The sequence below is a fragment of the Oncorhynchus gorbuscha genome, linkage group LG17 (genome assembly GCF_021184085.1).
Source record: "Oncorhynchus gorbuscha isolate QuinsamMale2020 ecotype Even-year linkage group LG17, OgorEven_v1.0, whole genome shotgun sequence".
Lineage (NCBI taxonomy): Eukaryota > Metazoa > Chordata > Actinopteri > Salmoniformes > Salmonidae > Oncorhynchus > Oncorhynchus gorbuscha.
The window spans coordinates 57,105,604-57,121,123 of NC_060189.1; the positions used below are offsets into that span (position 1 = coordinate 57,105,604).

The 15,520-nt window shown below is 50.4% G+C and overlaps 1 protein-coding gene across 1 annotated transcript in view; it reads right to left on the reverse strand.

Annotated features, from left to right (window-relative positions):
* The window catches only part of LOC124002033 (mothers against decapentaplegic homolog 1-like), a 45,082-nt gene that overhangs the window by 6,346 nt on the left and 23,216 nt on the right, over positions 1 to 15,520 (reverse strand). Inside the window, 3 exon segments of the mRNA XM_046309244.1 lie at positions 1,520 to 1,559; positions 1,561 to 1,629; positions 1,631 to 1,803. Of these exon segments, the coding sequence (XP_046165200.1) occupies positions 1,520 to 1,559; positions 1,561 to 1,629; positions 1,631 to 1,803 (282 nt within the window).

Consider the following 15,520-nt stretch of genomic DNA (forward strand, 5'->3'; position numbering starts at 1 on the left):
ACGCCGCAGCCCGTCTGGTGTTCAACCTTCCCAAGTTCTCGCACGTCACCCCGCTCCTCCGCTCCCTCCACTGGCTTCCAGTTGAAGCTCGCATCCGCTACAAGACCATGGTGCTTGCCTACGGAGCTGTGAGGGGAACGGCACCTCAGTACCTCCAGGCTCTGATCAGGCCCTACACCCAAACAAGGGCACTGCGTTCATCCACCTCTGGCCTGCTCGCCTCCCTACCACTGAGGAAGTACAGTTCCCGCTCAGCCCAGTCAAAACTGTTCGCTGCTCTGGCCCCCCCAATGGTGGAACAAACTCCCTCACGACGCCAGGACAGCGGAGTCAATCACCACCTTCCGGAGACACCTGAAACCCCACCTCTTTAAGGAATACCTAGGATAGGATAAGTAATCCCACTCACCCCCCCCCCCCTTTAAGATTTAGATGCACTATTGTAAAGTGACTGTTCCACTGGATGTCATAAGGTGAATGCACCAATTTGTAAGTCGCTCTGGATAAGAGCGTCTGCTAAATGACTTAAATGTAAATGTAAATGTAAACATTGACTTACCAGCTTTATCTGTTTTAGAGCCTTTGGTTTAGTCCAACATGCTGACAAAAACAACTTTATCTACAACAGAGTTTCTCAAAGTCCTCGGGACCCCAAGGGGTGTACGTTTTGGGTTTTGCCCTAACACTACACAGCTGATTCAAATAGCCAACAGACTTTGATCATTTGAATCAGCTCTGTAGGGTTAGGGCAAAAACTCAAACGTGCACTCATTGGAGGACCGAGGATCGAGTTTGGGAAACGCAGACCTACACAGTACAGCTACCTGAATATTCCTGTCGTACATCCTTTACTTACTGTCATCAACAACAGTAAGTCTATTGCTGCTTAGCCTATTCCATTGTTTATATAGGATCAGCCATTTGCCAAGCACACACATATATACACTGAGTGTCCAAAACATTATGAACACATGCTCTTTCCATGACACAGACTGACCAGGTGAATCCAGGTGACAGCTATGACCCATTATTGATGTCCACTTCAGTCAGTGTAGATGAAGGGGAGGAGACGGGTTAATAAGGGATGTTTAAGCCTGGAGACAATTGAGACATGGATTGTGTATGTGTGCCATTCAGAGGGTGAATGGGCAAGACACAAGATTGAAGTGCCTTTGAACGGGGTATAGTAGTAGGTGCCAGGTCAAACATTTTTGAGTGTGTCAAGAACTGCAATGCTGCTGGGTTTTCAAGCTCAACAGTTTCCCGTGTGTATCAAGAATGACCCACCACCCAAAGGACATTCAGCCAACTTGACACAACTGTGGGAAGCATTGGAGTCAATATTGAGGCTGTTCTGAGGGAAAGGGTCTGCAACTCAATATTAGGAAGGTGTTCATAATGTTTTGTACACAGTGTAGATACCCAAGAGGGGGAAGGCATAATTCAACACATTGTTACCACACTAACCATTATAAAAGTTATTAGTGAATTGTACCTGGCATCTGACCTGGCGGCTCACCTGGCATCTGAAATGGGCTGCCTGGGTCAGAGCTGGTGGGGGGAGTGGGGGAAGGTTGCACTGCTGCCACTACCAGGGGAGCCGGGGTAGCTGTTCCCCCCAGGGGAGTGTGTCTGTGTCTGGGGGGAAGTTCATCTGGGTGTTCGCCTGGGAGAAGGACTCTGGGAAGGTGGCGTTCTGGGGCATGTGGGGCTCGTTCTGGTGCAGAGGGTTGCGGAAGCGTGGTAGCATGCTGTGTTTGGCATTGAACTCGCTATTCCGCGGGACCAACACCGGGGGCAGCACTGAGACAGAGGGGAAGGAGAGAGGACATCAGGGTCATGTTCAGTTGGCATGGAACCGAAGAAAACAGACAGAAACATGGAGGGACAACCTGGACTTGCCCAATAAGAAATACATTTTGTTTTCTGCTGTGAAATGTTTTCTGTTGTGTACTCTAATGAACACGACCGAAGGTTAGTTACAGGAGCAGTTTCTGTATTTCTATACTGCTTTGAATGGTAAGTTATGGCCCGATTCTGCACAAAATGGCTACAGGGTCTCTTGCACCATAGATAGACACTATATAACACATTCATAATAGGTGAGGTCAGTTCACGTTTCAAATGAAAGGCACATCCAAATACACTCTGCTCTATAATCAATATTCCAATCATTAAATATTCTAGCCTTTACAACTCTCAGCAGACCTATTATTATTCCCCATTTAGTTTCATTGAGATGTTCAGAGCCTTTTTAGTTGAATACCTGCTATGATGCAAAGGCTGACCCTGCTAGCAAGGGTATTGTGGGTAGCGAGGGTAGGGGGTTAGCCCTCTCTTTGTGTCCCTAAGCCCCATGAGTCCAGTTAGCGCGTACGCGCACACACACACGAGCACACGCACACACACACACACACAGAGCCAGGAAGGACAGAGTTCTTTAATTATAGCATCATAAAATGCCTCTCTCTTTCTCTCTTTCCCTCCTCCCTCTCTCTCTATTCGCTGTGCACATTTGCAGATGCCCCTGCATTTTTGGAATTGCAGCTTGCAGCGTGTTGGTTTAGCCAGCAGTATTTGGCCTCTGTACCAGACATCCTGTTCAGAGAAAACATCTCTGAGGTGAGTGAGTCCATTTATGAAGAATCTATCACATGGAGAAAAATATGATTGTGGCTGGATGGTGATGTGAGGTCCATTCAGAGGTAGATCAGATATAAACCACTAGAGATCTGTTCCATGAATATCCACAAATAGGTAATAAATATATCATTACAGTTTTTTCCGATTGCTAAATGACAGTGGGCACAACTGGAGTCACATGTGCAAAACTCTAACTACAGTCTGCACTACCAACAGTCACCTGAGCTAAACAGTTCACATCACCTGCGAAACTCATTCCAAGCAACACAACTCTTAACACATGGCTCAAAACACGCTCAGTGCAGCCAAACACGATGCACAACCCTCACTGAGATAACACACACTGTCACTCAGAACACACTGAGAGTAAAAACACTAGCATCAAACACCAATACAGAAAATACAAACTTTTCATCTTTACAGTTTGAACAATTTCAGTGACTTCATACAAAGTAATATTTTCTTCAAAGAAAAGAGTGGCATTCTTTCACATGATTTTTTATATTTTTTAGAACATAACAATTCTTTAACGTAAATGAAAATTAGCAGTTTGCTTCAATAGTCTGTAGTAAATTTACGCAATTACAGTAATGAGAAAAAAAGGTAGAAACTAAAAGTACATACTGTAATTCGAACAAATAATTGAGGGGCTAATCCTGCCTCTCTCTAGCATCAGGCCACAGGTTTTCTTCAACATCACATCTAATGTTTTCTCTTGCCATGCACCTGGGGAAGAACCTTCTGATGTGCCTTATCCATCCCTGGCAGTCCTCTGGACTCGTGTCCTCACATCCGGCACGTATGGCTTCCAAAAGAGACATTTGGTCATGTGGGTGGTGACCAAACACTTTCCACCTCCAGGCAGAGAAAAACTCCTCTATTGGGTTGAGGAAGGGTGAATATGCAGGCAGGTACAAAACCATAAATCTGTGATGTGCTGCAAACCAATCTGTGACAGCTGCAGAGTGGTGAAAAGCAACGTTATTGCAAACTATGACAAAAACTTGGGGGTTTCTTACTGGCTCCCCCTGTTCTGCTGGCACTAGCTGAGCATAGAGCTGTTATAGGAAAGCTATAAGCCTTTCTGTGTTGTATGGGCCAATGAGTGGTGTGTTGAGAAGCAAACCATCATTGGCCATTGCAGCACACATGGTGATATTTCCCCCCCTTTGGCCTGGAACCTCCACAGTGGCCTTTTGACCTATAACATTCCTTCCTCTGCGCCGTGTTTTGGCAAGGTTAAATCCAGCTTCATCGATAAATACAAATGAATGTGGTCTTTCCAGTGCTTCCACCTCCATTACTCTCTGAAAAACAGTAAGTGCACAGTTTTACTGTAGAAATGCTAGTGTTTTTTTTTACTGTAAATATTTTGTATAGCTGTGTACGTAACCTCAGACGTCTTACCTGGACATATTTGTCAGGATTTGGCCAGGGTTGTTCCGGTTTTTGGTCACTAGATGCCCCCATTGTGCCTTTTGACCTTTTGTTTTCCCTTGATCCCCATTATTATTTGCACCTGTGCCTCGTTTCCCCTGATTGTATTTAAACCCTTTGTTTTCCTCAGTTCTTTGCTCTGTGTTTGTATGTTAGCACCCAGCCCTAGTACCTTGTGAACTCTTGTTGATCCCGGTGGACTCTCTTGTGGAATTCTGTTTTTTGTTCTTGTTTGTTTGTTTTTGAGTATCTTTTGAGGCTTTTTGTGCTTTACCTTCCACCTTGTGGATTTACCTTTTTTGTCTTGGAGGATTACCTTTGTTCTTGTAGGATTCCTTTTGAGGTTGTGGAGTTACATGTTTTCCTGAAGAACTTCACTTTTTACTTCATTAAATACACTGTCTCAAGTACTGCTGTGTCTGTGTAATGAATTTCCTCCTCTTCTTCCGAAGAGGAGAGGCGAAACGGATCAGAGGACCAATACGCGGCGTGGGAAGTGTCCATGGTTCTTTTTAATACGTTAAGGTACACATGAACAACTGACTACAAAAAACAATAAATGTGAAAACTCAAAACAGTCCTATCTGGTGAAATCACAGAGATAGGAACAATCACCCACAAACACACAGTGAAACCCAGGCTACCTAAGTATGATTCTCAATCAGAGACAACTAATGACACCTGCCTCTGAGAACCATACTAGGCCGAAACATAGAAATTCCCAAAACCTAGAAAAACAAACATAGACTGCCCACCCAACTCACGCCCTGACCATACTAACTAAATACAAAACACAGGAAATAAGTCAGAACGTGACAGTACCCCCCCAAAGGTGCGGACTCCGGCCGCAAAACCTTGACCTATAGGGGAGGGTCTGGGTGGGCGTCTGTCCGCGGTGGCGGTTCTGGCGCGGGACGCGGACCCCACTTCACCATTGTCTTAGTCCGCCTTATTGTCCGCCTCCGTGGCTTTCTCACCATGGCAACCCCTCTCAATGACCCCACTGGACAGAGGGGCAGCTCGGGACAGAGGGGCAGAAGCTCTGGACAGAGGGGCAGGGGCTCTGGCGCCTCTGGGCTGAGGGGCTCTGGCGCCTCTGGGCTGAGGGGCGGCGGACAGGCGGGAGGCTCCGGCAGCGGCGCCGGACAGGCGGGACGCTCCGGCAGCGGACAGGCGGGAGGATCCGGCAGCGGCGCCGGACAGGCGGGACGCTCCGGCAGCGGCGCCGGACAGGCGGGAGGCTCCGGCAGCGGCGCCGGACAGGCGGGAGCACCTGCAGGAAGGAGACAGAGAGACAGCCTGGTGCGTGGGGCTGTCACAGGAACCACCAGGCTGGGGAGACCTTCAGGAGGCTTGGTGTTAGGAGGAGCCTGAAAGACCGGGCTGTGGGGGAGCACTGGAGCTCTGGTGCGCAACCTTGGCACCACTTCCCCAGGCTGGACAACTACTCTAGCCCGGACCCTCCAGAGTGCAGGCACAGGTTGAACCGGGCTGTGGGTAAGCATGGGAGATCTAGTGATTACTACACGCACATCTCCCTTAGGCTCCACTCCCACAGTTGCCCGGCACGAGCGGAGCGCAGGCAGAGGACACACTGCACCCTCCCAGCGACCCGGAGACACAGCACGCAGAGCCAGCGCAGGATAACCTGGACCAAAACTGCATACCGGCGACCAGACCCGCTGAGCAGGCACCATACGCCATGGCTCAATGCCCACACTCGCATGGCACTTTCGGGGGGCTGCCCTATAGCGCACCGGGCTATGGACACGCACTGGCGACACCGTGCGCTTAACCGCATAACACGGTGCCTGACCAGTAATGCGCTGCTTATAATAAGCACGAGGCGTGAGCTCAGGTCTGCTACCTGGCTTAGTACCACACCTCGTCTGCCCCCCCCAAATTTTTTTGGGGCTGCCTCTCGTACCTGTCGCACTGCCGTGCTGCCTCCTCACATCGCCGGCTCCTCTCTCCGGCTGCCTCTGCTCTCCTAGCTGCCTCCACCTGTTCCCATGGAAGGCGATCCTTTCCCGCCAGGATCTCCTCCCAGGTGTAGCAACCCTTGCCGTCCAATACATCCTCCCATGTCCATTCCTCCTGTGATGCTGGCCGCTGTTGTTGCTGCTGCTGCTGCTGTCGTCGCTGTCCTTTACCACGCCGCTTGGTCCGATTTGGGTGGGTGATTCTGTAATGAATTTCCTCCTCTTCTTCCGAAGAGGAGAGGCAAAACGGATCAGAGGACCAATACGTGGCGTGGTAAGTGTCCATGGTTCTTTTTAATACGTTAAGGTACACATGAACAACTGACTACAAAAAACAATAAATGTGAAAACTCAAAACAGTCCTATCTGGTGAAATCACAGATAGGAACAATCACCCACAAACACACAGTGAAACCCAGGCTACCTAAGTATGATTCTCAATCAGAGACAACTAATGACACCTGCCTCTGATTGAGAACCATACTAGGCCGAAACATAGAAATTCCCAAAACCTAGAAAAACAAACAGACTGCCCACCCAACTCACGCCCTGACCATACTAACTAAATACAAAACACAGGAAATAAAGGTCAGAACGTGACAGTCTGCCTCATCTTCTGGGTTCTGCCGACTATTCGTGGCTCAGTTGGTTAAGTGACTGTTTCTCACTCTGGAGACCCGGGTTTGTAACCGGGTCCTGACAGAAACACAGAGCCCAAAAATGAACCCAGAGGCAGCCAGTTCCCAGGACCTTGTTGCCATGCTGTCCCACCACCAGGAGACTGTCCAACGCCACGAAGCCGCCCTGGTTCAGCAAGAGGCCTTAATGGCTAGACATTCTCATCTTCTGTCGGAGATGCTGACTTCCATAAAGCAGATATCTGATCGACTTACCCCGGCAACAGTTCCCATCCCAGTACCTCAGATTCACGTACCCATGGCAGTTAACCCTCTGGCTGAACCTCGTCTTCCACCTCCCCAACGGTTCTCAGGTGATCCAAGTGCTTGTAAAGGGTTTCTCACCCAATGTTCTCTCTCCTTCGAGCTGCAACCCTCGTCGTTCCCCACCGACCGGTCTAAGATCGCATATATCATCACCCTGCTGTCGGAAAAAGCCCTGGCCTGGGCTACTGCTGTGTGGGATGCCCATAGTTCCTGCTGTGCCAGCTACTCTGCCTTTGCTGAGGAATTCAAATGAGTGTTTCAAGGCCCAAGCAGTGGTCCTGACTCAGCCAAACAGCTCCTGACTCTCCACCAAGGTCGGCGCAGCGTGACGGACTATGCCATCCAGTTCCACATGGTGGCAGCAGCGAGTGGCTGGAACAACGAGGTGCTCACGGTGTGCTTTCTGAAAGGCCTTTCCGACACTATCCAAGATGAACTGGCCACTCGGGAACCACCGGACAATCTCGAGTCCCTGATCAAGTTGGCCTCACGCATTGACCAGCGTCTGAGAGAGAGAGAACTCAACCGTAGACCTCTAGCCCCTATCAGTCCCAGCTCCGAGTCCCCACCTTTATCCTCGCTGGCTCCACCGGAACCCATGCAGATTGGACGCATCTCCCAGGCTGAGAGAGACCGCCGGATGAGGGAGCGACGCTGTCTATATTGCGGCAAACCGGGCCATTTCCGTTCCACGTGTCCCGGGCTCCAGGGAAACGCTCTGTCCCGTACAGACCGGGGGGAACTGTAACGGGAAACATAACCTCCTCCCATCCGTCCAACTCCCGTCTGCTCATTCCAGTCACCCTTTCCTGGCGGGCTCCAGGGAAACGCTCTGTCCCGTACAGACCGGGGGGAACTGTAACGGGAAACATAACCTCCTCCCATCCGTCCAACTCCCGTCTGCTCATTCCAGTCACCCTTTCCTGGGACAACCACAAGCTTCACCTTCAAGCCTTGGTAGACTCTGGAGCCACAGGTAACTTCATGGATGGTGTCTGGGCGAAGGAGAATGGCGTTCCCTCTGAACCTCTAAGTGACCCCATGAGGGTTACTACATTGGATGGAAGCCCTTTGGGATCTGGACTTGTCACTCATGTCACTACCTCCTTGCGACTTTCAGTTTCACAACACCAGGAATTGATGAACTTTCATTTGATCTCCTGTTCCGAGTTCCCTCTCGTCCTTGGATACCCCTGGCTTCACAGCCATAACCCTCACATCGACTGGTCTGTGGGCACTATCAAGCAGTGGGGTCCTACGTGCCAAGCTACTTGTATTTTCCCGAATTCCCCGAGTTCTACTCCCGAGTCTTTAGAATCCATCGACCTGACCCGAGTTCCCGAGTGTTACCATGACCTCAAACTGGTATTTAGCAAACAGAGGGCCACCATGCTACCACCCCATAGACCTTATGATTGCCCCATCGAACTGTTTCCAGGCACTTCCCAGGGGTCGGATCTTTTCCCTATCTCCACCCGAACGAGCTGCTATGGATACCTACATCAAGGACGCTCTGGAAGCAGGCCTCATGCGTCCATCCACCTCCCCGGCGGGAGCAGGGTTTTTCTTTGTGGCCAAGAAAGACGGTGGATTACGTCCTTGCATCGACTACCGGGGACTCAATGCCATAACCGTCCGTAACCGTTACCCGCTACCCCTTATGGCCACAGCCTTCGAGCTGCTCCAGGAAGCAGTTGTTTTCACTAAGCTTGACCTGCGGAACGCATACCATCTTGTGCGGATCAGACCTGGTGACGAGTGGAAGACCGCTTTCAACACGCCTACTGGTCACTATGAATACTTGGTGATGCCCTTCGGCCTGACCAACGCCCGCCCCAGCAGTGTTCCAAGCGCTCATAAACGATGTGCTTAGGGATATGCTTAACATATTTGTGTTCGTTTACTTGGATGACATCCTCATCTTTTCGAGCTCTCTTCAAGAACACACTAAGCATGTCAGACAAGTACTCAAACGCCTCCTAGACAGCCATCTGTACGTTAAGCCGGAAAAATGTGAATTCCATTCATCCCGAGTACAATTCCTGGGATTTGTAGTGGAACCCGGTCGAGTCCAAATGGACCCCAGGAAGGTAGGGGCGGTAGCGGATTGGCCCACCCCCAAATCCGTTAAGGAAGTTCAGCGTTTCCTGGGCTTCACTAACTTTTACCGCAAGTTCATCAAGAACTTCAGCTTGGTGGCAGCCCCTCTCTCAGCTTTAACCAAGGGTGGCAATGCAAGGTTTTTGTGGGGAAGAGAAGCTGAGACGGCCTTCCAAGGACTCAAGCAGCGCGTCCTCTCTGCTCCCATCCTGATACTACCGACTACGGATGAACCGTTTGTGGTGGAGGTAGATGCCTCAGAGGTTGGTGTTGGAGCTGTCCTGTCTCAGAGGGGTGAAGACAAGAAGCTTCATCCGTGCGCTTTCTTCTCACACCGGCTTACCCCGGCTGAGAGGAACTACGATGTGGGGGATCGTGAACTCCTAGCGGTTAAGATGGCATTGAAGGAATGGAGACACTGGCTCGAGGGGGCTTCTCACCCGTTTCAAGTGCTTACGGACCACAAAAAATCTGGAGTATATCCAGCAGGCGAAGCGGTTGAACTCTAGACAAGCTAGATGGTCTCTTTTCTTCAATCGATTCCAGTTTATCCTCACCTATCGGCCCGGGGTCGAAGAATCTCAAACCGGATGCCCTGTCCCGAGTCTACGCTCCTGCCATTCGAGATGACACGGACATGCCTGTCCTTCCTGCTGCTAAGATCGTGGCTCCGATCTCGTGGCAAGTTGAGGATACCGTGAGACGAGCTCAAGCTATTGAACCGGACCCGAAAGGAGGTCCTGCCAATCGGTTGTTTGTCCCCAAGGCAGTGAGGACTCAGGTCCTTCTGTGGGGGCACTCCTCTCGCCTCACCTGTCACCCGGGCATAGGTCGCACCTTGGAGTTCATCCAGCGTAAGTTCTGGTGGCCTACCATAAGAGAAGACGTTGCCATTTTCGTCAATGCCTGCCCCGTGTGCTGCCAGGGCAAATCTTCTCACCTCCGCCCGCAAGGACTCCTTCACCCTTTACCTGTTCCCCACAGACCCTGGTCCCATATCTCGTTGGACTTCATTACTGGCCTTCCTCCATCCCATGGCAATACTACTATCCTAGTCATTATCGACAGGTTTTCAAAGGCGGCCAGGTTGACTAAGTTACCTTCTGCCAAGGAAACGGCTGAGTTGGTAATTAATCATGTGTTCCGAGTCTTCGGCATTCCTCAAGATATGGTTTCTGACAGAGGTCCCAAGTTCCCCTCTAGGTTTTGGAAGGGCTTCTGCCAACTCATGGGGGCTTCTGCCAGTCTATCTTCAGGGTACCATCCGGAGTCCAACGGCCAAACTGAGAGGATGAATCAAGAGCTGCAAACCACCCTCCGATGTATGACTCGTAACAACCCGTCCACATGGTCGTCCTTCATTGTTTGGGCCGAATACACGCACAACACCTTGCGCTCCTCCTCCACTGGTATGTCCCCGCACGAGTGTCAGTTTGGCTATGCCCCTCCATTGTTCCCGGACCAGGAGGCAGAAGTCAGAGTGCCTTCAGCCTTGAAGTTCGTCAGACGCTGTCGGCTTATGTGGAGGAAGACCCGTCTTAATCTTATGCGTTCCTCACAGAGGTACCAACAACAAGCCAACAGACGTCACCGTCCCGGGCCTACCCTGCGCCCCGGCCAGAGAGTCTGGCTCTCCACAAGAGACTTACCACTACGGGTGGAGTCTCGCAAGCTGTCCCAAAAATACATCGGTCCCTTTGAAGGTTGCCAAGAGAGTTAACCCAGTTTCTTATCGCCTACAGTTACCCAGATCCCTTAAGATTAATCCCACATTTCACATTTCCTTATTAAAACCTGTTGTTTTTTCTCCCCTTGTCCCGGCAGACAGACCTCCCCCTCCGCCTCGTGTCATTGGAGGCCAGCCGGCTTATACCGTCCATCGGATACTGGATTCCCGCCGGGTGCAGCGGTCCTGGCAGTATCTGGTGGACTGGGAAGGCTACGGTCCCGAGGAGCTCTCCTGGGTTCCTGCCAAAGACATACTGGACCCTGACCTCATTCGTCAGTTCAGGGCCCTCCACCCTGAGAGAGCTGGTCAGGATTTGGCCAGGGTTGTTCCGGTTTTTGGTCACTAGATGCCCCCATTGTGCCTTTTGAACTTTTGTTTTCCCTCGATCCCCATTATTATTTGCACCTGTGCCTCGTTTCCCCTGATTGTATTTAAACCCTTTGTTTTCCTCAGTTCTTTGCTCTGTGTTTGTATGTTAGCACCCAGCCCTAGTACTCTGTGAACTCTTGTTGATCCCGGTGGACTCTCTTGTGGAATTCTGTTTTTTGTTCTTGTTTGTTTGTTTTTGAGTATCTTTTGAGGCTTTTTGTGCTTTACCTTCCACCTTGTGGATTTACCTTTTTTGTCTTGGAGGATTACCTTTGTTCTTGTAGGATTCCTTTTGAGGTTGTGGAGTTACATGTTTTCCTGAAGAACTTCACTTTTTACTTCATTAAATACACCATCTCAAGTACTGCTGTGTGTAATGAACTTCGTCTGCTGTTAGAAGAGAGGCAGACCGAAATGCAGCGTGTAGGTTACTCATGACCTTTAATAAAGATAAAGCGGTACATGAAATAATGAAAATACAAAAACAACAAACAAGTGAAACAAATTACAGCCTATCTGGTGACTAACACTAAGACAGGTACAATCACCCACGAAATACAACGTGCACTCAAGCTACCTAAATACGGTTCCCAATCCGAGACAACTAGAATCAGCTGACTCCAATTAGGAATCGCCTCAGGCAGCCAAGCCTAACTAGACACACCCCTAATAATACACACTCCCAATTAATACAAACCCAATACGAAATAACAACATATAAACCCATGTCACACCCTGGCCTACCCAAACATATAACAAAAACACAAGATACAATGACCAAGGCGTGACAGAACCCCCCCCTAAGGTGCGGACTCCGGGACGCACCTCAAGAGCATAGGGAGGGTCCGGGTGGGCGTCTGTCCATGGTGGCGGTTCTGGCTTGGGACGTGGACCCCACTCCATAAATGTCCTAGTTCATCCCCTACGCGTCCTAGGATAACCCACCTTCTCCACCGACCATGGCCTAATAGTCCTCACCCTGATCCCCACATAACTGAGGGGCAGCTCGGGACCGAGGGGCAGCTCGGGACAGAGGGGCAGCTCGGGACAGAGGGGCAACTCAGGATAGAGGGGCAACTCAGGATAGAGGGGCAACTCAGGATAGAGGGGCAACTCAGGATAGAGGGGCAACTCAGGATAGAGGGGCAACTCAGGACAGAAGGGCAGCCCGGGACAGAGGGGCAGCCCGGGACAGAGGGGCAGCCCGGGACTGAGGGGAAGCCCGGTACTGAGGGGAAGCCCGGTACTGAGGGGAAGCCCGGTACTGAGGGGAAGCCCGGTACTGAGAGGAAGCTCGGTACTGAGAGGAAGCTCGGTACTGAAAGGGAGCCCAGTACAGAGAGGGAGCCTAGTACTGAGAGGAAGCTCAGTACTGAGAGGAAGCTCAGTACTGAGAGGAAGCTCAGGCAGGTAGTAGGCTCCGGTAAATCCTGGATGGCTGGTGGACCTGGATGATTAAGGTTGTCTGGCCGATCTAGAAGATTTTGGTAGACTGGCACTTCTGGCGGATCCTGGCAGACTGGCACTTCTGGCGGATCCTGGCAGACTGGTGACGCTGGGCCGACTGGCGGCGCTGGGCAGACAGGAGACTCCGGCAGCGCAGGAGAGGAGAAAGGCTCTGGCTGCGCTGAACAGGCGAGGCGCACTGGACGCGCTGGGCCGACTGGGAGCACTGGTGGCGCTGGACAGACAGGAGACTCCGGCAGCGCAGGAGAAGAGAACAGCTCTGGTTGCGCTAAACAAGCGGGAGACTCCGATAGCGCAGGAGAAGAGAACAGCTCTGGTTGCGCTAAACAAGCGGGAGACTCCGGCAGCGCAGGAGGGGAGAAAAGCACTGGCTGTGCTGAACAGGCGATGCGCACTGGACGCGCTGGGCCGACTGGGAGCACTGGTGGCGCTGGACAGACAGGAGACTCCGGCAGCGCAGGAGAGGAGAAAAGCTCTGGCTGCGCTAAACAGGCGAGGCGCACTGGAGGCCTGGTGCGTGGTGCTGGAACTGGTGGTACTGGCGCGAGGACACGCACAGGAAGCCTGGTGCGGGGAGCTGCTACCGGAGGACTGGTGTGTAGAGGTGGCTCTGGATAGACCGGACCGTGCAGGCGCACTGGAGCTCTAGAGCACCGAGCCTGCCCAAGCTTCCCTGGCTCGATGCCCACTCTAGCCCGGCCAATAGGAAGAGCTGGTATGTGCCTCACCGGGCTATGCTCCCGCACTGAAAACACTGTGAGCTCCATAGCATAACACGGTGCCTGCCCGGTCTCTCTAGCCTAACGGTGAGCACAGGGAGTATGCGCAGGTCTCCTACCTGGCATAACTATTCTCCCTTCTAGCTCCCCCCCAATAATTTTTTTGGGCTGTTTTTCCGGTTTCCTTGCCAACCGTGTTCCCTCGTATCGTCGGCTCCTATCTCCCGCTGCCTCTGCTCTCCTTAGTGCCTCCACCTGTTCCCATAGGAGGCGATCTCTTCCGGCCAATATCTCCTCCCAAGTGTAACAACCTTTACCATCCAATACGTCTTCCCATGTCCATTCTCCAAATAATTCATCCTCCCTTTGCTGCTCCAGCTGTCGCTGCCTGTTTAAACCAGCGCCTCTCCGTTTTTCCGGCGTGTCTTTTTCGTTGATTCGATTCGCCTGTAGCCCTCTTCGCATTGCTGTAGGGAATCCCAGGCGGGCTCCTGCACACGCCCTGGGTCGGCCGCCCACCTGTCGATTTCTTCCCACGTAGTATAATCCATATCGTCCTCCTTCAGATCCTGCCAGTTCACACGCTGCTCGGTCTGTGAATCGTGGTGGGTGATTCTGTAATGAACTTCGTCTGCTGTTAGAAGAGAGGCAGACCGAAATGCAGCGTGTAGGTTACTCATGACCTTTAATAAAGATAAAGCGGTACATGAAATAATGAAAATACAAAAACAACAAACAAGTGAAACAAAATACAGCCTATCTGGTGACTAACACTAAGACAGGTACAATCACCCACGAAATACAACGCGCACTCAAGCTACCTAAATACGGTTCCCAATCCGAGACAACTAGAATCAGCTGACTCCAATTAGGAATCGCCTCAGGCAGCCAAGCCTAACTAGACACACCCCTAATAATACACACTCCCAATTAATACAAACCCAATACGAAATAACAACATATAAACCCATGTCACACCCTGGCCTACCCAAACATATAACAAAAACACAAGATACAATGACCAAGGCGTGACACTGTGTCTGCCTCATCTTCTGGGTTCAGCCGACTATTCGTGGATCAGTTGGCTAATTGACTGTTTCTCACTCCGGAGACCCGGGTTCGTAACCGGGTCCTGACAATATTGGTATCTTTGCTCTTTTACCCGTTCACTGTTTCTCTCGAACGGTACAGTGTATAACTGTTTCATTGTAACTTGGTGTTTCTTTAGGACTCGAGCAATAGTTGTTGTGCTGACAGAATTAACATTTTCAAATATATCATTATCAGACAGCACTCTATCTTGAATCTCCCGCAGTTTTATTGCATTGTTGACAACAACCATGTCAACAATAGCATTTTCCAGCGCATCTGAAAATATTTTTCCTCTTCCCCCTGTTGGGGCCAGCCTTTGGGTCCTGTTGTAAAAATATATTTTACAGTCAAACTTACTGTAATATATATCTGTGTAAATATTCTATAATTGCAATACAAAATAGATTCCTGTAATGTTTTCATCTACTGTAAGGATGTAACTCTCACCTGTTTGCATGATGGAAAATTCGCATTACAGATGCCACTGTGGATCTTTGCAGATTGGGTTGCACCCTCAACCCTGCCTCTCTCAATGAGACCATGGTTCACGACATGGTCTATAAGTGTAGCCCTTATTTCATCTGAAATAACAGCTCTTTGTCTTCTTTGTCTTCCTCCATGCATCCGCCCTCTCCCTGCCACCCTTCTCCCTCCACGAACCCTTGTTCCATTTCCAAAATGAGTCTTTCTGAGCTCTACCTATATATACTGTAATATGTGTGTGTGTTCACTAACAAGTCTAAAACAAGACACCTGCTTAGCCTTTTGAACAAAGTGCTGTAAATCCACAGTGTTGTGCAGGTTGTGGTTAAAGTCATGGGATAAGTGTGTAGAGTTTTGAAAACTGTGTTCAAGCAATGGAAAACGAACTAGAGTTTGGTCCACATGAACTGTTGCTGTGCAGACTGTAGTTAAGAGTTTTGCACATGTGACTCCAGTTGTGTCCACTGTCGTTTAGCAATCGAAAAAAACTGTAAATAATACTGAAACTAAGAGTTTTGTCAATGGAGGCAGATGCTCCATTGACAAAGAGAGAGC